This window comes from Calliopsis andreniformis, chromosome 1 (assembly GCF_051401765.1).
Source record: "Calliopsis andreniformis isolate RMS-2024a chromosome 1, iyCalAndr_principal, whole genome shotgun sequence".
NCBI lineage: Eukaryota > Metazoa > Arthropoda > Insecta > Hymenoptera > Andrenidae > Calliopsis > Calliopsis andreniformis.
Window position 1 is genome coordinate 5,364,097 of NC_135062.1, and position 24,786 is coordinate 5,388,882.

At 29.7% G+C, this 24,786-nt stretch overlaps 1 protein-coding gene across 4 annotated transcripts in view; it reads left to right on the forward strand.

Annotated features, from left to right (window-relative positions):
- The window catches only part of LOC143179260 (organic cation transporter protein), a 38,389-nt gene extending 16,483 nt beyond the window's left edge, over positions 1–21,906 (forward strand). For 2 of the 4 annotated variants that reach the window (XM_076378403.1, XM_076378411.1), the window contains exons 2-10: positions 2,146–2,244; positions 16,338–16,654; positions 17,418–17,521; positions 17,639–17,793; positions 18,458–18,768; positions 18,871–19,183; positions 19,300–19,481; positions 20,572–20,708; positions 20,888–21,905. In XM_076378403.1, the coding sequence (XP_076234518.1) occupies positions 2,217–2,244; positions 16,338–16,654; positions 17,418–17,521; positions 17,639–17,793; positions 18,458–18,768; positions 18,871–19,183; positions 19,300–19,481; positions 20,572–20,708; positions 20,888–20,945 (1,605 nt within the window). In that variant the 5' untranslated portion in view covers positions 2,146–2,216 and the 3' untranslated portion in view covers positions 20,946–21,905. Of the gene's footprint in view, positions 1–2,145; positions 2,245–9,953; positions 10,029–16,337; positions 16,655–17,417; positions 17,522–17,638; positions 17,794–18,457; positions 18,769–18,870; positions 19,184–19,299; positions 19,482–20,571; positions 20,709–20,887 lie in introns of those variants that run through there. The other 2 variants (XM_076378394.1, XM_076378419.1) reach the window with 2 other exon arrangements.
- The last annotated feature ends 2,880 nt before the right edge of the window (positions 21,907–24,786 follow it).

The window sequence follows — 24,786 nt, forward strand, 5'->3', positions numbered from 1 at the left end:
TGCTTTCATGTTAACCTTCTGTTTAGTAACATGCTCAGATATCTCACTGTATTCTTGGTTAGGTTTTTGGAGTTGTTTATAATTCCTGGAAAGCATGTATGGTGTAACTTGTCCTGCGGGTAGGTTTTGCATTCACTATAGTTGTTAACTTACGTTTGCAAACACATACGCCTGTATACTTCATCAGCAGAACTTGAATAAAACTATTGATAATAAAAGTAAAATTTTTCTTATACAGATACGTTCAAATGAAATTGCGTCGTTTAGAATTTTGATTTTTAAGGGAGCGAGACTGTTCAAATTAAAAATAAAACTGTTTATCAAGCTTAGAAATATTATCGGCAGATAAAAGGATTGTTGTAATCTTAGGTGATCATGGATTATAAGAAGTCTTAAGTCTGATTAAAGAGTTGCAAAAAATTCACTTCTTAAATCGCCTATTTTCAGTCTCTCTTAACTTATCTACGAATAGTACGTTCAATCATCTTGTTTATAAAAAGGTTATTTTCTTTCAACAACTTATAGTCATTACAACTAAATACTTATAGCTTTCTGATCGCATTTTGTACGACTTTTTCCAATAAGATAGTTTTACAATAAAAGATTATTTTTGGAATTAAAATGTTGTAAATCCAATCGATTTCACTTATGTGTAATTTAACATTTTATAGGAATCTATGATAACGCACTTAACAATTATGGTAACATTATTCTTTCATTTCAATTGCTATACATACTCCTTTTATTTTTATAGACTCGGTCATGGAAATTGATAGTAATAACATATTAATGGTAGATCGACAAGATGAGGTCAACTTGATAAATTATATGGCATTACTTACCTAGATACATATGTAGTTAGATTCAATTGCGAATCTATGCGTAAAATAAATATGCAAAATTTATGCAAAGCTTGCTATTGAATAACAATGGAATGCTAAAGATAATTGTTATAACTCTGTCGAAGTGCAATAAACGATTTTGATCACGTTTTAGCTGTCAGTTCAGAATGAAGTGAAATACAGCGTTGTCTTGATACAAGTACAAGAGTTGGAATCAGTTAAGAACTGAGAATGTGAGAAACTCGTTTTAAAGGCTCATTTATGTACTAGTTACAAGAGAATGAGTACATCGAGTTTGTATCGAGATAATCCTATAATTTTAAGAAAATATAAGTATCCTAGTGAACTTATATCGAGATAACACTATACACAATTGCTGAAATTTTTATATAATGTAGAATTCTTTGTGAAATGAATAGGATAAAAAAATCTTACCTCGCTTTTTTGTTAAAGCTGAAAAATCTTTAGTGAAATTGAACTAGAAATAAATTAATTAACATTTTTTGATTGAATTAGTAGCATGTGATTACTTAATTCTTCAAACAGATAAAAGATGACTACTTTAAATTTATTCCATAGTGTCAATAAGTTATGATGTTGCATTTTAGTCACAGAAAGATAGTACATAAATACTGCATATTTTGAACGTGAATTGTGTTTATTTGATTGAATTAAAAAAATCTTGATTTTGCCTTATATTCGTGTTCAAAAGCAACACAATTTTATTATAGTAACTACTTGAAAAATGAGTTTATAAAAAATTCAGTGAAATTAAATGTTTTGCATATATTTTTTCATTTAGACATGTGTATTAATTACTGTATTAATGGGAAATAATAAATTCAAACAGCAGGTTAATTAATGAATGTATCGTATATTGTGTAACTGATTAGTTGTTAAGGCATGTAATAAGGTACGCTAAATATATGGTAATGATTATAAATCAGTTGTAAATGTGTTCATGTTTAATATATGTGAAAGCATTGGAAATTTCTGCAAAGTATCTATATAAAACATGTCTGCAAAAGATTGTAAATAATAACTAAAAATTATATTTTTATCTTTTACTTTATTTTATTTATACTTCGTATGCTATTATGTAATAATGTTTTAATATTATTAATTTATTATTTTTTTTATGAATAGTTTTATAATAATTTTATAGTATTCTATATTCAATCAGTGATGAATCATTAAAATTCTTAAGTCAGTACAAAATATTATGAAAGATCTAAAATTATTCTTTCATGAACTTTTAAGCACATGCAGAATGTACAAATTTTCGACTATTCGTATGTTACAGATAATACATTAACGAAATTATACGTGAACGTATCGCAAAGTAACGAAATAGCTGCACAACCAGGCAGTGATATGAAGAATACGCAAACCAACAATTATGGTATGTTAACTTACTCTCTATTTCTTATTATTTTTCGATACAAACTAAGCATTTAAACCGTAAACTTTAGAAAATCATTTAAAGTCTATAAGAGTAGTTACATCAGAGGTTTGCTTAAACTATGGATAGAAAATTTCGCAGTTATATAATAAGTGGAAGTATTAAGTAGCCAGTTAAACACCTCTATAAACACATAGGTATAAATATTCTAAACATCAGTAAATGTATTTAGCAAATTACATCAGAAATTTAATGTTTAGTTTAGTTTGAGGCCTTATTTAAGTCACCAAAAAGTTCCTTAAAAAATTGCTTCCATACATAGAAAACGCGTTCCCCCCTCTTTTCCTCGAACTGTTAATTCAAAGAACTCACAAAGTAGGTTGCTTTTGCAATTTCATTAGATCGCCTTCAGGGACTGTTCAACCTTGCTTGTAAAATTTATTTACGCGCACAGTGACACCTCCGTCAATGAAACAAACGTCTTGCATGAGAAGGAACGATCTCTTTACATACGTTAAAACGAATCCACGCTGAAACAAGTGGCGGCCTTTTATTTAGAAAAAAGACTCGCAATGCGCGTCGACCTTTCAAGCCTCCCAAGAAGGTAGCCGAAGTTGCGTGCTCCAGAATGAAGGCTGGTTTCTACTGTCTCGAGGTTACCGTACATTTCATGGCTCCCATGAACTGTCGATCAATTTTTTCCTTCGAAACTGGTTTTCTTGTCATTTGCTATACTTAAACGTAATAAAGGGTGAAACGGTAAGAGCGTATTACAGAAGAATCCTGTTCCCAATTTTCCATGGAACGATTTTGCAGTGAGATATTACAGCCGAGCTGTTAGTACGTTGTGGCTTGCAAGAGATAAGAAATCTAATATATTTAATACAGCACATTATTATCGTTCCTACTGGATTTTTCTTATCAATTATGCGTGTTCTTAGAAGTTTGCTGAGTTCGAAAGTAACGCTGTTTTAGAGTTCACGTTGTGTTTAGATAGTCTTACACATCTTTGTTTTAACGAAATCGAAAGAAATAAGTATGACGGAGTTAAACTTTAAGGTCATATTATTTAGGATATAGTTCTCTATCGCTCGATTTGAAAAATTATTAATGTATCCATTAATAATTGATACATAATAATGTAAGATAGGTGGGCACAATTTTATTTTCGATGTTGCTACTCAAGGAAATCATAAAATGGAAATTAGAATAGCTGAAAACCATTAAGGCAATGTCGATGGAGAGAGGGATAAACGACGCACTAAGTAAACATTTTTTTTTAAACGTAGATCTTGCTGATCATTCGATAAGTACGTCTATTTCTAGTAGTCAATTTTCTGTTCTATCTGGAGTCTATGTGATTCTTTATTTGTCTTATAATTTAATAAATGGCCCATCGAATTATTATTGTGAATTTAATTAACTTGCTGAACTCGAGTCATTTAATTATATAGTAATTAAATAACGAAAACATTTGAGAGATAATTTCTCGTTGAGATAAACTAACATACTATAATTACTTGAAGATTATTTTCAACCGAGTAATATAATTTATTTCAGAGAAATGTAAATTGTGTCATTTCGACTGTGTGATAATGAAATACATAGAAGCGATTATATACATATATTCACGAGACAATTTGATCAGGAAAAAAACTGGTATTTTTTTCATTTGATTATTCATTTGTTTTTCACTGATATATTCGTATAGAGTAGAGACTATTTTCTGATGCAATTTATTGAAAATATTGTAATCTTACACAAAACGTTCCTTGAATTTTTACGATGTGATTTACGTGAATTGTATTGGCTCAGATAAGAAATCACGTTTATGATGTTTATGTCGTTATTAAAGACTCATTGCAGAAATTATAAATCTTGCACGAGAATGAGGAAATCATGGATGTATGATATCTCAATTCTATTGGCTCCGTGAAACAATTATTGGGAAATTATGCAACGACAGAAATTGAAACCGTATTATTAGCACCATATTACATGTGCAATAGCAAGAATATTCAGTCTCTTTGGATCACTGAGACGTGTCATTTAGTTTCGTCTATCATTGCAATTATTTTCCTATGATTGAAGAGTTAATAATTGAGGGAAATTTTGCTGGAAATCCGACAGTAATAAGTACAAACGTATCTATATAGGAATAGTATCGTAAATGTCGTATATCTTCCTGCTTTGTGGTATTAATGTAAGCTAGAACTCGAGAAATTTTAATTTAACTTTGTTGGTAGTAAAACCTTATCTTTCTTCAAATCAATAAAACTTTTCTTAATCCAGTTTTATCAATATTAAGAAGACGATCAGTAAGAAGAGGTACTATAGCATATGTATGTATTATGTACGTTCGACCAAGAAATATTTTGTACCGTAGCGTCAATGCATCGTTAATAAGAAATCCATCGATTGGAACGAAATGTTTATTTCATGATTGTTATTGCTTGTATTCATTTGTAAGACATGTTTTGACTGGAATATTAAGCAATTAAGACTTAAAGTCCGAAGTTCTGTAAATATAATGTTATGGAGGAACGTCAATGTGTTATATTCTATACTCTATAGATTATGCACCTTACAAATTATTTTGCTAAAACAAAGAAAACATTTTAATAATAATAGTTAGCATAGAGGTGCCTATTAATTGAAAAGAACCCACAAGAAAAGTCTAACTTACAAAAAACTATACTCTAGTGTTACAAATACTTCAATTTCTTTTTAATTTTCAAAATGTTGCAGAACCTAGATTGGAAAGGAGAAATAATAACAAAAAAAATATTAAAATAATTTTTAGGATCCTCTTTCATAATAGTAAGATGAAGAAACAGAATTCAATAATGTAAATTCACTAGAAAAGATAGAGAGTGGAATGTTGCATTTACGCAATTTTGGGCTAACAATAAGACAGTTTACACAACAGAATCATTTAGATAATAAAACCACATTAAGTCTTTTCACGACTTATAAGTTTTTGTTCAAATAATTGGATTTCGAGTCAATACACTTGTCTATTTACAATGTGATTTGATGTAAATAATGAGCTCATAAAGATTAAGAAAAGGGGTACGCACATATAACGAGAAATGTATAATGTGCAAACACTGTATTTCATATAATCGAGGTGATTCTTGATGATGTGATAGTTGAAATAATAAGAAGTCAGCAAAAGTTCAGTAAATCAAGTATCGAGTCGATTTTCTCCTCAATGAAGTTCTATTGTACTAATGTCCTGTACAGATTAGTTAAGTAACTTGAATTCAAGCAGCTTTAAGGCAAACAATTTTTGATAACTTGACCAATGTGAACTCGTTATTCACTTGACTTGAAATATCCTTCCAAGTTTAATAATTAATTTTATTATATAAAGGACCAAAACTTTGCGCCGAAACCATTAATTATTAAAGCATTGTGGTCAATATATTTTTATAACTATCCTTTCAAGTTTGTATTTCGTTCAGCCTCGTTCATAATAGACAAATTACTTGAGTTCAAATGATTTCAGGAAACTTGATTAATGCAAACGCGTTAATTTACTCGACTTGAAATGTCTTTTCAATTTTCAAATGTAATTGAGGTATTTTCAACTGTTTCTTGCCTTAAAATACACATTGATTGATGTGTACTACCACACTTGAATTCAAATAACTTGAGTAAGTACAAACTTAATATCAAGCTACTTAGTTACAAGTGGCTTCATTTCACGTAACTTGACTAATTTGAACAAGTGGTAATAATGCATATTACAGTTATTTTGTTTGAAGTTCACATCATACAAATTCACATCGTTTAATGCTTACTATTTCAAATCAATGAAAGTTGAAAGAACCTCAATTTGACTTGAAACTGCAAAAGATATTTCAAGTCAAGTAAAATAGCAGGTTCACATTGGTAAAGTATTCTCAAGTTATTTGAATTTAAACTGTTGAAATTTAAGAGTATGTTTTAACTAATCTGAAAAAGGCAAAGGTGTATGAAAGACTGATATAGTGAAACGTTTAAATATTGATACTTTTTCTGTTGGATATTACTGCTAATGTTATTTGTGCTTTTAAGTGATACAGTATTACAAGTGTATTATAACGACATTATTAACACTTATAGTAATTATACCAAGTACATAATGAAAAATAATGCAAAAAAACATACAAGTTCAGTCATTTAATAATACATATGTATCAGCTAAAGTTATAACGCCGTTTAAAAATGTATTATTATTCGTTCGTAGCAGTAAAAAGATATCTTAAAGAAGCTTTACATTTTACATGTGTCATTCTGTACATGCAAATTCGATAATAAATGTTTATGTTGTCCAGTAAAAATGTTACGATATTAGGAAATGACTCTTTAATAAATGAATCTAGAATATATGTATATTTTATAAATATATCGTAAGTGTAGATATTTAGGAAATAATAAGAATTGTAGAAAGTAATAAATGGATTTCAACATTTACTACATTCTCAATAAAGTCACTTTCAAAATTAATAATCACTAGGTTAAAAGTTAATTATTATTAAGGTATCTCTATGATAATGATTTTTTTAAATGCAATTTTGATTTAAAAGAATTCTTTTGTTTTAACTTTAGCGTTTGTAATTTTTTGAAGAAAATTTTTGGGTAATATAAATTCTTAGAAATTAATACCATAAAACTCAATAAATAAGCTCTAATGTGTATTATCCTTCTTATGTTTAATATTTTTACATGAAATTGTTATCGTAAAATGTGAAAGAAGTGCATTGTAAATGATACTTTCCAATTATTGAATGGTATGAGTCATTCGTCGAAGAACGTTATTCAATTTCACCCGAGCAAAGTTCGCTGAAGACAAGTTTAATTGATTTAATCTACACAGCAGACTGACGAACAATAAATGCAAATTTATATTGACGTTAGGCATACTGATAACAGAGAATTTCGTAACCGGGGAATATTCATTATTTGATAAAAACGATGAGTTTCTTGTAAAACGTGTTGAAACAGATGAATAAGTCGAAATGTTTAACATAAAAATATGTTTTAAAATATGTATTACATTTTCAACGTTTTAAATATTACAATGTAATATATTTAAATATTAGATTTTATATTATAAAATTTGGGATTTATGAAACGATTTAGAGCTTTAGAGTTTAAATTTATGTTTGTGAAATTAATAAAATCTGTTTATACATAGAAGAGTATAAAGTGTTAGAAATTTATATAATAAAATGTCTTATAAAAAACGGTAAAATAAATATCGTTTCTTATTTTTAATATTATTCTGTCATATTACGGTACCCACTGAAAATAGAAAATAGAGATTGGGAATTCGCTTATATACGAAATGGAAGCTGCTTGTTGAGCCAATTCAGTAGCATAGAATAAAAAACTCTGAATTTGTTACAATAAAAAATTATAATTGCGTATATTAACTAGTGGGTTATTTAAAATTCTACAAATTTGTGAGATGCTCTGTACAGAAATAATTTCTACAGAAAAATTTATAGAAAAATACAGTATAGTTGATTATACTTGAGTAAATATCTAATCAACATAATCATAAAGTCAAATTTTCCAAAAAGTAAGCCGAATATTAAAAAATGACTGAACATCGATTTACTTTATCATACAAAATCACTATCTCTCACTTCGCGCCACCGTTTTTGTGGGTAATCCTATACATATACATTCACACATATTTATTTTATATTTATACATACAATTTCATTTCTTCAATACCGCCGCTTCTCAAATCGTCAAACGTAACGAAGAGAAAAGTAAATTACAAAATTACACATGTTACGTTGAATTTAAAAGCGTCTTAATTGCGCACCTTATTTACGAGCATTAAGTGGCAGTTATCATCTCCAGTAAGTTCTGTGTACATATGCACGTTCGTGACCATGGGCAGTATGCACATGTGTGACGTGTATCATTTTTACGCGTTACTGTTGACACGCGAGGCATAGACGAACGAGCGTATCAAGCCTGATAAGCGTGTACGCGATTGACCAGTTCGACTTCTCTTTCCGGCGCACACCCACTTGTTGCGCAAGAGAGCGATGTCCACGTCGACGGCAATCGTCGTCACAAGCGCGGACGAACGCAAATGAACGGTAATCGATACGGAGTAAACAGTTTAATTACCGATGCCATATATTTTTCCCGCTTAACCGATGTCTCATTAGTGGCTACCTCATCGAATCAGTCGTCTCTTATTCAATAAGATAAAATTACGCGAAGCTTGGGGCACAGCAGATTTATGGGCGACGAAGAAAATAATCTCTCGTTGATTTTATGTGAATTGTTTGACTTTATAGAGCCCTCACTGTTGGGGTTTTTGGGTGTATATCATGTTGTTTTGGAAGATATTTCGTAAATTTAGCTTTTTTGTGGCTTATAGCATGTAATTAAAAGACTATATGTATATTTTCGGGGATATACAGGGTGAGTCTCATAACAGTATCACCTAAATTTTCTTGTAAACTATTTGTTGTATGAGAAAATGAAAGTGTTTGGTATCAAAAGAAGCATACCAAAAAGGAGCATGTTGGCATGACACCAAATAGCTTTCATTTGAAATATTTATTAATGTTACCAATATGTTAAAGGAAAATTAAGTGATACAGCTATGACATTCACCTTGTATACATTTGAATTTTCATTATTTTTGTGTCTAGAATTTATTCTTTGAAAGAGTATTACAATTTTCTTATTTTTCACACTAGAGGTGACAAAATGTTCTTCGTTGTTGTTTCACTGTAGATAGCTTTAGAATTACAGCTAGATTCATCAGGAGTTCGACTAACACACTAGTGTCGATGTCTGTCTTATGGTGTTTTATGTATTTTTGTATTTGTTTACCTTTCTTTTTATTCAATACATTTAAAATGTATTAAAATAGTGGGTCCATTATGTAATTAGCTTTGACTCGAGCCACACACTAGCGTTAATGTGTTATTCGATCTCTTGATGAAGCTAGCTTCACTGCTTTGCGAAGCATTGGGAAATTTCTTCCAAAAGGATAGGGTTTACATCCAGAAGCCTCACTAGTGAGCACTGTATACATGGTGTTCGATAACAAGTGTTAGAAACTTTAAGGGAGGATTCTACATCTCAAAATAAAACGAAAATCGAGTATCAAAAAATTGCTGTTAAAGCTTGTTTCTACACTTATGAATTACTGAGAAAATGCCTAAAATTCGCGGGAAATGTGTCTGACTTGAGACTTGTTCTACTGGCTTCGCTGTGTCTGACCTGGTTACTGTAAGTCGGCAGTAGAGTAAGTCATAAGTCAGACATATTCCATGGGTATTTTGTTTTCTCAACAATTCATTGAAATGAAGCCTCAAATGCATTTTCATCATTCTTGATTATCGTCTCGTTTTAGCATGTTGAATCGCCCCTTAAGATTCCTGACCTCTATCGCAGAACACCTTACAATTATATCGCCGGGTCATGAAATGAAATTAAAACTTTGATTTTCTATTTCTTGTAGGAAAAAAATGTAGATTCGATGAAGAAATCAATATTAAAAGCAAATTATTACATTATAACACATATTACATTACACGCATAGATACGTGTATGTATAATGGAGCAGAACTTAAAAATAAACAAATAATGAAGCTTCATGAATGCATCTTTAAAATTTATCGAATGTACCATTCGAAACAGATTTTTATATATTATTGGTTCGAATTATTGTTGGTTATGTTGAATTGTGATATTCTAATGACACTCAACGTGGAGAATGTGGGGAATGCAGGAGTTGCAGTGGAATGCGAGGTATGGTACGTAGACGTGGAGGGTTGCGTTGCTAGGTAGATACGATAACCGTGTCAGGGCGAATTAAGATGTAGATTTCCTGGCGAGGGACGTGAAACTCGAGAATTTTATTATTGCTTGTGTTTCTTTAGTTTCACGGTATTTCTTTTTATTAATGTGGAAAGGTGAACAATTATGTGAGTAAAATGAAATGATGCGATTGTATAGCTATTAGTAATTCAGTAAAACGCGAAGAAAACTATTTTTATGCATCAGTAAGTAATGTTGATGAATGCTGTAAATTGAACCTTGACATATGCGCATTTTATATTATATGGTTACATTTCACTATTAACGTAATTAGTCTTTTTATTCTTCGTTTTAAAATTATAGATAAATTACGTTGCTCCTTAGAAATAAGATTGTTTACTTATATTATTTAAATCTAATCTTATATAATAATTGTTTGCAGCGATATGATGTAAATAAATGTTAAATGTAATGGATCAAACTTTCACCATATAGATAAATACAGTCAATTAAAAATGGCCTTAATTTTAGACCTTATTGTTCTTAGATTTTAAAATAGTACAGTAATCCAGGTATTTTCAATACGTTGCCTGACAACCAGTTCTTCTAATATTCAAAGTAGTTTGCGAACAAGAAAAATTCACTTTCTAATTGTACGTGTTACGAACTAAATTTAGACGTACCGCTAGTTGCGAATTTTTTTGATGTGTTAATTTACATGTTTCCAAGGATATTATACTTGTTTATATGTATTTTCAAATCTGCTGTAGAGATAAATATGGATTTTTAGCAAGAAATTTGCACATATTATATTGTTGCGTTTTATGGACGTTTATAAAAATTTGAATTCAATTGCAATTTAGACACCTTCGCAATTTAGTAATTCTTTGGCTTATTACAATCTATTAATTTGCTACCTTTTTAACGTGATTTAACAACCTTTTTAATTAGTGACATTCATCGCTTTTTATGGCTCGTCTATGTCTGACACTAAATCAATTTTACAATTTCTCTTAGAGAAGTACAGCACTCTTCTTACCTCAGTTGCGACCTTCAGTAGACCATAAAGTTAGAAACGGTGTTTGCAGTGTTACTAAAGAAGAAAATATGGCAAAATGACATAAGCACATTTTTAAAAAAATTGAGTGTGTACCTTACTTAAAGTCTTTCAAGATACAATTTATACTTTGAAAATTTTGAATTTTTCTCTTGAAGAATGAAAATTAATAAAACGCAAATTCATAATATAGAATTGAGGTTCAAAATTTCGAATATTAATATCTCCAGAATAAAAATATGTAAGTTGTGTTATTTTACTGTATAACCACAAAATTATAACATAAGTATATTTTTGAATTTTCATACCGTTCATTTGCTAAGTTTCTAAGTTATTAGTATTAGAAAAACGATTTCTGAAAAATTATTACTAAATAAAGATATTGGTTGATTCTTGGAAAAATTAGGATTCTCGAATTATGTCATTTTTGCTGAAAATTGCTCATCTGTATAATTTATCGTGAAAGAAATAGGATGAACAAAAAATTGTGCTAATAAATTTAGCACATTAATAAAATACCTATATATTAGTGTTGACAACCAACCATAGCATACGTCCATAAAGTTAATAATTCTTTCATATGTAGATATGGAAGTTCTGTTCCCACACTATTCATGTACGTAGATATTCATTCATGAGACGCAAATCATCATCATCAACGTGGTGTTTGTTTCTACAAGCAGCTACAATTTAATTAAGTTCGAGGTTCTGAAGATGCGCACGAAACACAAACGAAGGAGTTAAGCATCGTGCTTACGTAATTTATCAATTCATCTTGATCACGGATTAAGCAGATTTGATTAAATCATCTTATTCGTCTCACAGCAATTATTACGCGTCTCGTTAAATTTGCACGCATAATCGTGTATACGTTACGCAACGAAAAATCGTCTAATCTAATTTGCGTAGAAAATGATCGTTTGCAAAATATTTACCTTCCTACTATAGCTATGACTGTCTGTATCTGTTTAGAATAAAAGTTTGCAATTTGCATGGACATCATTATCGTTATTGCAAAAGATATTCTACTATGCGTCATTTAATTGTTTTTCGAGTAAAAATAAATTATATAATAAACAATAGGTGTACTATAATGAATATTTTGTTAAATTGAACAAGAATGAAAGGTTCTACATTATTTTTTGTTTTCCTAAAAAAAGGAAAACATTGACAAGGATTGGTTTTGTTGTATGCTCTTGAGCTTGTCTTCCTTAAAGACCAATTTTCGCAACAGGGTCTGGAGTTATAATTTTTAAAGGTGAGAATCATTTTCATCAAAGTACTGAACAATTCAGCATCAAATTTCGATTTTTTAAGTAATTTATTTACTAAAGATCGTCTTTAAATAGAAATATGTATTATAAAAAGAGTTGAGTACCGAATTGAGCTACGTCTGATCCTTAATTTAGATGCATTGTACACCAAAGGCCAAATTTGTTAAGCGACAATTAATTGCTGTCTTCGTAATTGTTGTCTCAAAGACATATTGCCATTGAAGGATCTTTGTTATTGTTTATAGCGTCTGTTGACTCTTAATAGTATAATTACACTGTTTGGTATTATTGATTGCCCACTTACATGTATAATCGCCTTAAGTAAATCTGAAAACTTTGTATTGATAGTATTTTCAAAAATATAGGGTTGATCATTCATTATTACTTCAAAAAATTAAAAAATGCAGTGCATATATAAAATTAGTATAACATTTTAATTGAATATATAAAATTACTATAAAATTTACGTTTTACAGTGCAAAGATGTAGCCATTTATTTCAGAACAAATTCAAAATGATTACATAAAATTATATCTAGATTATACATTATTCTATATCATATAATTTTATTCTAATACATTTGTTTCTATTTCTAACCGTTTTAAAGATACACCTTGTCCCATTTGCGTCGTACACCCTGTATACCTATTCGTTGTGAAGTATAACACTCAGTATTGTCAGATTATCAGAGAATGAAAAGCTCCGTGATAAAAATGATAAATATGTAAATGAATTCAGAGACGTCATAAAAATGTTGTATCAACTTCCTTCTGGAATCATAAGAAATTTCTGGTGGAATCTGATCAGGAATGGAATGTAGAGGGAAATTAAAAATAACTTTCGTAGGTACTATAAGTAGTATTTGCGTCTGCCTTGTTATATGTCTTCGTGATAACAGTGATAGTGCTTTTTTATTTCTTTCCGCTAATACTGCCGCTACGTTATTCGCGAAAGTCTTCTCCATCCAACGATTACGATTACATAATTAAATGTACTATGGATAATCAAAAGTCTAATCGCGCATTACGTGCACAAAGTGGAAGAAGGATGAAGAATAACGGAAATAGTCGTAAAAAATTAATCCTTGTGAATGTGTGGAACGAAATCATGCAAGAACTGCTGAAATCAAGTAACGTTGTGTTTCGTTGTTAATTTTATATTGAAAAACATGAAGGCGTAAGTTCTGTATCTGACAGCAAACGTGACCCAAGTCTTTTTTCACTATTATTTGAAAAAGCTAAAACACAAATGCGATTATCCATTTGTTAACATAGTATTTGAAGTAGTTTATACTATTAAACTTCTTTCACTTATAATATAGCTTAACTAAATTTCTATTATTCTAATAAAATGAAGAAACAGCAATAAGGTCCTGCAAAAAATTTAATTTTGAAAGAAATGGACTTGGGTTAGTCTGACTCTGAGATACAGAGTTGTTACGGGAGGATATCAAAATAATGTTAATAAATATAGGTAGATGAAAAAACCAGTGTCATCCAAGATAACTTATTGAATCAGTGTTGTTGTATTATTTTTTATTCTTTATTTTTACATGTATATATAACAGTAGCCTAAGAAATCAATTTTTTATTGACCTTACAAACAAGGCATCAATTAACAGCTCTTCAATTGTAATATGCAAAGGAGGTGTAGAAAGTGTTAATTTATCTGAAACAAGTTTTACTATTAACATGTCATCATAAACGTGTACAACGAGCTTGTAACCGAGATAATGTCAAGGAATAAGAAGCATACACTACCGGGAAAATGTTTGGAATCATTTACTAAATTAGAGTAAATAAAGTTTAATTTTAAATAATACGTACACTGTTAAACAAACGATTTTATTAACAGTAAACAATTGTATTCATTTATTGCATTATACATACTGAAGTAAAAACTTTGAATCAAAACGACTTTGCTATACAATATAGTTTGATTGTGAATTAACAAGTGATTCTAAACTTTTGGTCGGTAATGTAGATGTTAATAGTTTCTTTTTCAAATGAAGATGTTCACTGAGAGTAAAAAAATCTGCGATTAGGTGAAAAAAGATCCGATTAATCTTCTGGAGTTCAAAAAATGTGTTCACAATGGTTGCTGTTATACGTTCCATTTCTAGCACGCTTAAAAAGTCTTAAGTCACTGTAATTTATGAGTTTCTAATCCAAGGATTCTGAAGAAACCTGTGAGCATCAATTATTCAAAGTGTTTATTATTCAAGGAAAATGCCTCTCTATTGAATACCTTGTAACAAGTTACAGACAATTTACCCACGTAGCTTATTATGTCAGTTATTATTATGGGAAAGCGAGAACTGTTTGAGAATTTTAGAATTTTAAAGGCAATTCATATCAACATAATTAAAAAAAATTGTTGTTGGTTCTTCTTTTGAGAACACTGAATATTAATATTAATAGTTAATATTTATTACTACTGCTAATCCTATATTTCATCTTTTGATAATTTTATGCAGTTTTTGCTTTTGTAACATAATGTAGTGTTAAAATTATTTTAGAGTTACTTTTAAATATCTAAGAATCAACTTGTTGCAAAATTCATATTTACTTTTATCTACTTTATTCTCTTCATTCAAATAGCGTCCATGTTTTAGCGAAATAAATCAATCTATTTATAACAATGTTTCATAATATTAATTTTCAAATGGTATCAAAAAGATTATTGGAGGACGATATAACTTTCAAATCATTATGTTTGAAATTTATGCATTGTGGTTCATTTTTAAACGTTTAAGCCTAGTATAAGAAATTTACCTAACTACTAAAAGAAGAAAGTAAATCTATCATTTATCTAAAATATTTTATGTTTACGTATATTTATAGTCAGACAATGTTTATTTCTACTAACTTTTCTGAATAACAAAGTTTGCATAGCATAAACCTTAATCATTGTTGTATATGTAATCTTGCACACTGAATTGAAGTATCTAATCAAAATGTTTCTATCCCCTTTAATTTTTCGTTTGTCAAATTTTTCTAAAATCATTAATGTATTTTTTAAAATTTGTATTTAAATTTAAAGTGTTTTGAGCTGTTTATTTCTTTAGAAAAAAAAATTCAAAATATAAAATTGTAATGCTTGGGAGACTAGTCAGAGGCATTCAAACTATGCAGGGTAATGTTTGAACATGTGATGAGAGTCTTAAACTTAGTAGCAAGCTGAAAACGAATGTGTGTACATTTATGTATGTCGGCTAACTATTGCTGGGTGTTTAAAAGAAATATGTTACATGCAAAGTGTTGAAGAGACTCGATTATCGCTTATTCTAGTAATATTAATTTATTAAGCAGCGTAAATGCAACGTTATTGGAGAAGATAAATGCATATATTCTAAATAATATAGGGAAAGAACGTTTTACATTAGTAGATATCTTATAGATGCCTACTAAATGAAAAAGATTCTCAAAAAAGAGTCTATAACTTATGAAAAAATAGTGTATTCTGATGTTACATATATCTCAATTTGTTTAATGTTTAAAACGATGTAGGATCTAGGAAAAAAGAGGAATAGTAATGAGAAAAATATGAAGATTATCTTTGGAAGTTCAGTTTATAACATTAAGATGACGCAATAGAATTCAATAATGTAAATTCACTAAAAAAAAATAGTAAATGTAATACTACGTTTACGCAACTTTGGGTCTAAATCAGTTAAGAATGTAGTAAAAGCAACAGTATATTTGAATTCAAAACATGAATCACAATAACAGTTATTTATAATACTTGAGTCAACAAACAATTAAGACTTTTACTGGTTTGTGCCTTCTATAAGAACAAAATCTATGAAACATTCGCAAACTTTAAGTATAACGTGTCTAATTATTTCGTTGACCAGTGTTTGCCAAGCAATAATTTGCTTTACCACTTGAGAATTAATGAAAACCTAGAAATATAAGAGAAACGAAGAAACATCACCAGATTAACATTAATAGAAAAATGTATTAATTATTTAGCGGAAGTGAATGGCAAGCAAGTATCAAATGGCAAAGATGTCGACAAAAACGAGGAGGTCGATGCCGTCCAGGAAGCAATTGGGAATCTTGGCAGATGGCAAATATACGTCTGTCTGGCGATCTCCCTGGTCAAGTTCCCGATCGCTTGGCACCAGCTTGCGATCGTCTTCATGGCGCCGCATCAAGAGTATAACTGCACCGCGCCAGCCCGCTCAGAGTTCTCTGATCAGTGCATAGTCAATGTCAATGGTACTCTAGCAGAATGCACCGAGTGGGAGTATGACAGGAGCACGTTCACAGAGACGATAATATCGCAGGTAATTATTTCTTCACTCGATCATTTGCTTCTTTGAAACGGCCGAGCAGAAGAGGCGGTAATCGATACCTTGAATTACAGCGGCGGAGTTTAAATAGATTATTCTAAATGATTTTTTCCTTGATACTTTTTCATAAATTACGATGCATACGAATAGTGCGCGGGAGTTACGTTTCTCGATCGAAATAGTATGCGAAACGGCCAAGTGGATATTGTGCGAAACGATTTAAACGTTTAACGAGGTATCGTTGGGTAAGTGCAAACGTTCGGTCAGTGTCCTTTTATTAGTCATGTATTTTATATTTATACTAGTGATCGATGATAGATATAAATAGATGTGAAATTAGTGAGTGATTAAGTTATGCTATGCTGTGTCGATTGAAAGTCGATTTTTAATGTCACTATTTGGTGTAGTTTAGAAGAATTTGATGCCTCTTAAAGATATTTTGTGTAATGTTACTGACAATGTTATACGAAACCGCCCTCACGGAATATTAGAAGTTGCACTTAATATTTTATTTTGTAGAAGTTTCTTTAAATATACTTTTTTTTTCTTAAAATTTTCTTATGATAAAAATAGTTGCATGGATATGGTAAGCGAATTTTATATTCGTGCATGTTGTCTGTTGTATCATGAAGGTCTTGTAGAATTTTCAAATTTTGTAGTATCATCGTGTATTCTCCATTTTATTTACTCTCAAATAGTTCCTTCAGTTGTACAGACTCTTCTAAATAAATTTTTGTTTACAATTATATTATTTCAGTGGAATTTAGTATGCAGTCGAACACATTACGCCAATATCCAGCAATCTATTTTGATGTTCGGCGTGCTTTTGGGCAATATTATATTTGGCAATCTAGCAGATAGGTACAGACAATATAGATTATTTTATGCATAAAGTTTCAGTTTCTAAACAGAATAAATACACTATCGTAGATCTAATAATATTCAATAGAATTAAATTATACAAATTGTTTACATTAGATATGGTAGAAAGATGCCGTTGATGGTATCCGTAGTTCTTCAGCTGGTTTCCGGTATTGGATGTGCCGTCGTGCCATGGTTTCCAGCTTTATTGTTAATGAAATTACTCAGCGCTTTGGCCACGGGGGGTACAATGGTTACAAGCTATGTTATTTGTAAGTAAACTCTTTAGTTATTAAATGACTATTGATTTTTATGCAATTTCATATTTACATAAACACAGTTACAAAAAATGGAACAAAAATAGAAAAATGCTTTATACATCAAATACTCTAAGTTGCATTTTACGTCACTTGTTTTATATATTTTTTCATATTATATGAATTCTGAATGCATAAAAATCTACAATCTAGTTATTAAGTTTATATCCGTAAAATGAAGAAATTTAAAATTTCTGAGTTATAGATGTGACTTTAACAGTTTAAGAAGCATAGAACATTTATACTAAAACATTGCAAAATGTCTGAAGCTTTCATAACAGGTATAACAGTCTAAAAGAAATATATTGAATATATTGTATTAGTTCTAAGCTTTTTATTATTTTAATTTTAGGTTATACATACAAACTGAAAAGTCAGTACCACTTTATGAATTAACATTAATATTATTACAGCAGTCAATATTTTTTACAAACGTTATTTTTTTCCAAGGTTAATGCCGAATAAAATTAAAAAAGACTTCAACAATATCAGTTATTTTACAATTTCAGTTATCACAATATTAAAGATCAAAGGATATTTTAATTCTAAAATGTTTATATTTTCATTTGTTCATTTATACTGGACAATGTATTTAATTACATTGATTCATACTTTGCAGGTATGGAAATCGTTGGTACAAAGTGGCGGGCTGCTATCACAGTACTTTACCAAATTCCATTTAGTTTGGGCCACATGTCATTGGCTGGACTTGGGTTTTTGTTCCGCCATTGGCAACACCTTCAACTCGCAATCACGTTACCTTCTATTATTTTATTAAGCTACTGGTGGATTGTACCTGAATCTCCTAGATGGCTGCTAGCTTTCGGAAAGCAAAGAGCAGCTTGCAAGGTCTTACAAAAGGCTGCTAATGTGAACAAAGTAGAAGATAAGGATATTCCAGAGTTGGTCAGACAACACTGTTTGCATCATGTATGTCTGTCTTCTATTTAGAAGATTATTCCAAAACAAGCAATTCGAACTAGTACGTTTTAAATAAATACATTCCTCAATACTTACCATATTTTCTTTCAGAATTCAAAACGAACGGAGTCAGACCACAAAGCATCAATTTTAGATCTGTTCCGTACTCCCAACATGAGAGTAAAGTCCTTGTCGATCTTCTTCAATTGGATCGTCTGTGGGATGGGATTGTTCGGAATGTCACAGTACGTAGGACAAGTTGGTGGCGATATTTTCGTGAATTTCGCCGTCTCAGGCGCGATGCAGATACCTGGTAACTTTGTCGCTTGGTGGGCGATGAACAGACTTGGCAGAAAGGTCACGTTAATTTGCAGCAACACGATCTCTGGCGTCGCTGCGCTTTTTCTTCTCCTAGTTCCAAGCGGTGAGGCAACAGTTCATTTATTAACGAAAAGCTTCCCAATCAATAATTGGCACAGTGGAGTGAATAATCTATATAACTGCGTGGCCTGCGTTGATTCTTATTTCTCTCGTTCGCAGATATCACGTGGATTCGATTAATTCTAGTCTGTTTCGGCATCGTTGGTATGTCGGTCTCCTTCACGACGGTTTACCTGTTTTCCGGTGAATTGTTTCCCACGGTTGTCAGGAACATAGGTGTAGGCACCAGCAGCATGTGCGCTAGAATTGGCTCCATCACAGCACCGTTTGTAGTGTCCTTGGTAAGCGAATAAATAGCAATATAAAATTGTGAGAAGTTGGTGACTTTATTGTGCTAATGGGCACGTATTGCATATCTGCAATTTGCAAGGAAAGTGACATAGAGTGATAAAGTAAAATAAATCTTCTTTCGCAAATGTTATGACAACTTGGAGGAAGTTACTATTAAAAAAAATTACTTTGTTTTTTTACTTGACTTGAAATATGTTTTTACTCACACTTTTGTAGTAGTAGCAGATTGTGAACATGAAGCTTAGAATAACATGTTTATATTTATGTCAATGAGGAAATAAGAGAATGATTACAGATCGTGTTTTAGTACTTGGGTTTTACGCAACTAAACGCTTGTCAATCATTTTTGTAATGATAGAAATATCAATGTAATGTTCTATGGCCTACATAGTACATATTTGTTCAGAGAAATGACTTATATTACTTTATCTACATAAAAAGTAAGAGTAGTATTATCATGTTATGTTCAAAAATTATTATCGCGTTGCTTTTTGTAATACACGAGAAAATTCTGTTACAATTTTTTAGGTAGATAGTTAAAACAGTTTTATCTGCGTATTTATTTTACTATGTGTTATTTTTTTACAATTTTAAAATAATACATTTTAAATAAATACATTTTTTCTACAATTTGGGGCGCATATTTTTAATATATGTATATATATATTTTTTTTGCTGATTGTTCAAAATTAATAGTTAGTTTTACGTTAAGGTCTTTGCAAAATAATTGCACATGAATTTTGCATAAATTAAAATACTACACATGATTTATGTATGGATGAAATTACTACACATAATTTATCTATGAAATAGAGTTCTATGTCTAATAAATAAAATCTAATTTTAAATTTAATGAAATAAACTTTGAATATAGTTTAGTGCGAAATGAAATAAAACGCGTACTCGAATTTTTGAAAATAAGTATGTAAATTAGTAAATGCTAATTAATTATTTATCATATGTATCACTACTTTTGTACTCGAATTTTTGATAATAAGCATGTAAATTAGTAAATGCTAATTAATTATTTATTATACTATGTATCACTACTTTTGTTAATATTTTAACGTTTTGTTGAAGGATCATATACAAGCATGGCTGCCACCAGCTGTTTTCGGAATTCTGCCAATTATTGGTGCCGGGCTTTGTCTTCTGTTGCCAGAAACGGTTGGATGTACACTTCCGGAGACGCTCGAAGATGGTGAGGAGTTTGGAAAGTAAGTAAAATTATAAGAACTTTTGAAATAGTTTTTGATTGTAATCATGATTGTGATCACAATCAAGATTAGCTGATAATAATAGCTAGCAATTTCATGCTTTTGAATATCAATTACTATTTATTTACGTATTATTTTTTTTACGTATTCCTGTATGAATAAAATTCCCTTTTTTGTAGGAAAATTCATAAGAAAAAGAAGATTCCAAAGGATGTTGAAGCAGAAGCGACACTTTAAACGAAGACTGGAACTATTGCTACCTGGTGGAGTGTTTGCTTATAAAAGTTTTGTTTGAATATGGACAAAAATATTGAAACAAAATTAGGAACTTTTCAACAATTTTCGTAGACTAATTAGGTGTACATACATATAAGTAATACTGAGATCATTCCGCGTTCTTATTTATTACATTGCATCAACGATTTTAAACACATCAGTCAAATCGTTTCTTTCTTCATATCTTCGTTGAAGTGCATTAGCTTCATGGTCCGAAGAAAGATAGTTGTCCAGTTGCGTTTAATAAATTTAATCAGTATACTATTGTTTACGCGTAAATGGTACGTATGTAAGCACAAAAAATACTCTGAGATTTGAATTCGCTTATAAAACTATTTTTGATATCAAAGATATTCAAAGAATTAAAGAATGTTACCTACTGCCAAATCACAATTGTAAAAAAGTGCCTTGTACTGTTTGTATATAAATATACAAATAGATCTTATATTTTATAAACTGAAATTTTAATTTTCAACATCCGTTCTTATTGCATATTACATAAATATGACCATAATCAGTGAATTTAATTAAGTACTTTAATTCAATGTTAAAAGGGCTTGAATTAATCGAATGTCATTTCCTCAATTTTAAATAAGTGTTGAAATGAAGAAACAAAAAATTGTTAACTACGAAAGAATAGTTTTTATAGATTATTTTTATAAGTTCTATTAGTAGTAAAATTTACTTATAATATTTGATATTATTAGATGATAATTATTTACAGAGACATACATGTAGATTTGTAGATCCAAGCTGCAGGACAGCAATGGTGAAAAAATAAAATTATTTTTATTCTAATTTATTTCAGATTGTCACGTTAAACATTTCAATATAATACTCAGAAAAACTGAATTAAAAATTTTTCATACTGAATGTTTGCATGCGTTTTAACCATTGAATCGTTTTTCTTTCCTCATTCCTTTTTTGGGATTTGAGAAATTCTATGACAGACGATAACGAATAAATATGATTCCAATATGAAATACTTTACATACGATATATAATAGCAAAAATTTCATGAATAGTAATTTTGTGGTTGAAGGTAGAGAAAATCCCAGATTGTAAACTTGACAAAGTTATACAATGTGTTTAAAGATAGGTGTGAGAAATTTTAAGAAGTAACTCTGTGTTCCAAGATCAGAAGAAAATTAAGAATGTCGAAATTGTATTGTAGGTTTTATTTTCAAGTTATTACTTGCTGAGAAAATACATTAAATGCATGTGTTATATGTACTGATACCGCCATGTCTGGCTTAGATAAAACTGTTCAATTGTTTTTCGTTTAGAAATACAATGTTTTGAAAAACGTTTCTATATCCGCTACAAGAATATGCAATCAAAAATATAGGATTCTTTTAAAAAGTTTAAATGTAACCTTCACAGTACTCTCCAACGTCATTGCAAGGCCAAATTGTTATTATCATAGTATGTCCCCTTTAATAGCATACAATTTTTGTTTGAAACATTTTGTTTCAGTTTTAATATTTACGAGAATAACTACCTGTATACATTTAAACCGGACATAGTGTAGATTTTTCTCAGCGCAATGAAAACTATTGTGGAAAGGCTGGGATTGAGGGCACTCTTCTTTGAAACCACTCCTATTTTTCAAATTGCCTATTTCGCTAACACGACATTAGTTTCTTATGACGACATTTATTGTCTTTTTGATTTCTTTGCAACATTGTTTCTGTATTTGAGAACCAAGTCAATTTTTGTCATTTTTCAAGAGAGCAATAAACATTTACTATCCTATATTTCATAATACTGTACTTAAAGTATTTTATACCATTCAATCTTTTTTATTTACAATTATTTATAATAAATTTTGAAAGTAATGGACTTAGTTTGGTCTCATCCTTATATATAGATTTAGTAGACTAAGATTTTAAAAGATTAAAATCAAATTGATATAGCGTAAAAGAATCAAATAAATGAAAAAAGTTTAAAAAGACAAAAGTGAACGTAGGTAGTTACAAAGGATTGGAAATTTTCAAATTTGTGTTTTGTTAAATAAATTGTACAGTGCTTGTTAGTTTAGCAACTTACATGAGAAAGTGGTAGAGAGTGAGGACAAGGTTTAATAGCGTATACAGGATAGAGTTATAATAATTCGAATGGAGGATCTGGATGAATAACTTTTGAGAACAAGTTCAATCATTTATAGGTATTTAACAATCACTAGACGTGAATTCATCTAGATACATACGTATGTATATATCATTATTCCTTAATAAATATTTTCCTTTTTTTAGATTTATGGATTACGCATTACAAATATGTTGTCTCTTAAAAGAATATTTTTTTTTGATAACTATTAGTTTTCAAAAAATATCTATGTGAAAAAAATATTATTGACTTTCGTTTGATATGTACCTACTACTTAACATTAAAATTTTTTATTAAGTTAGTAATAATAGCAAATATGATTAATTGTGTTAATCGATTCTCAATAGGAAAACTTGTTCTACGAAATATTCAAACACATTTTATTCACACTAATGATTAAGTAATTCCTAGAATTTTTTACATAATAGCATTTAACGATCGTTGTTCTTAAATTACGATTATTATCTTCTACGAACTAGCTTTTGTGTTCTTAATGTTAATTAATGTCATATGTACCGTATGAAGATATTGTTGATTCTAATCTTTTGTTCCTAGTGAGAAAAGGATAACTAGTATTATATAAATACAAGTTTTACCAGTAATCAAATGTTGTATTCAAATATCCTATGAAACAAGTAGTTGTTTCCTATGAAACAACTACTTGTTTCATAGGAAAAATTAAACATTTGCTATTAACAGAAACGTTTCTAAGTAACACCTTTTATCATTTCCATGAATTGTATTATGAATCTAGGTTTGAATCGTTAATAAAATTTAATTTAAAATCCTCCTAATAGAACCAGCATAAATAATAAAATTATAAAACTTATATCAGTATTACTACTTGTTCGTAGTCAAATATTTATTCCATATATAAAATTAAATTAATAGGTATACAAATATTATTATTAAAAATTTATTTCGAACATAAACTACAACACTGATAGGCACAATCTGAGCAGGTTTCAATATCGCCTGTAGTTGTTCTTGTTCCAAATTCAAGGATAACGTCGTTTTTTCATGCTCCATTAACGAAGAGAATTGTTTTTTATTTTGTGGTTGAAACTGATGAATAAAGGCAAGTTGCATTACCGATCCTGTTCCTTATAACTAAAAGATCGGACATCGTATAAAAATCAATTCTGTTTGATACAGTCATCTTGATTTTATGGAGGAAACCCTTTTAAGCAATTCATTCTTCTGTACTCAAGAAACGCTGACATTGAACTCATTAAAGTCAAGGAAACCTAGAAATACACAAAACGCCTTTTTGTAAGAACTGTTGAAAAACGTACTGTGAAAGATAATACGTTCGTATTTAATTAATTCAATTTCTATAAGTAAGATTCATTTTCTGTTTCTCTTCTGAGAATCTACTGGTCTAATGTTTAGAATAACTTGTTAGTTTTCATACTCTTAGTTCAGAGTTATTATTTTAAACAGTAATTCAACTATAATTACAATATCCTTTATATTAAAAGGGTAAAATAACTTGGTTGCTACTGTTGCTCAACTTGTATGATTAAGAACATAATTTTCATTTTTCTTAATTTAGGGAATGATTTTAAACTTTTAGTCGGGAATATATCTTGAAAATATGGGTTATTGGTTTAATATTGCATAACTTGTTACTTAATAATAATAAAAAGTAGTTTATAAATTGTATTTAAGATAAACATTTTTGTATCGAATT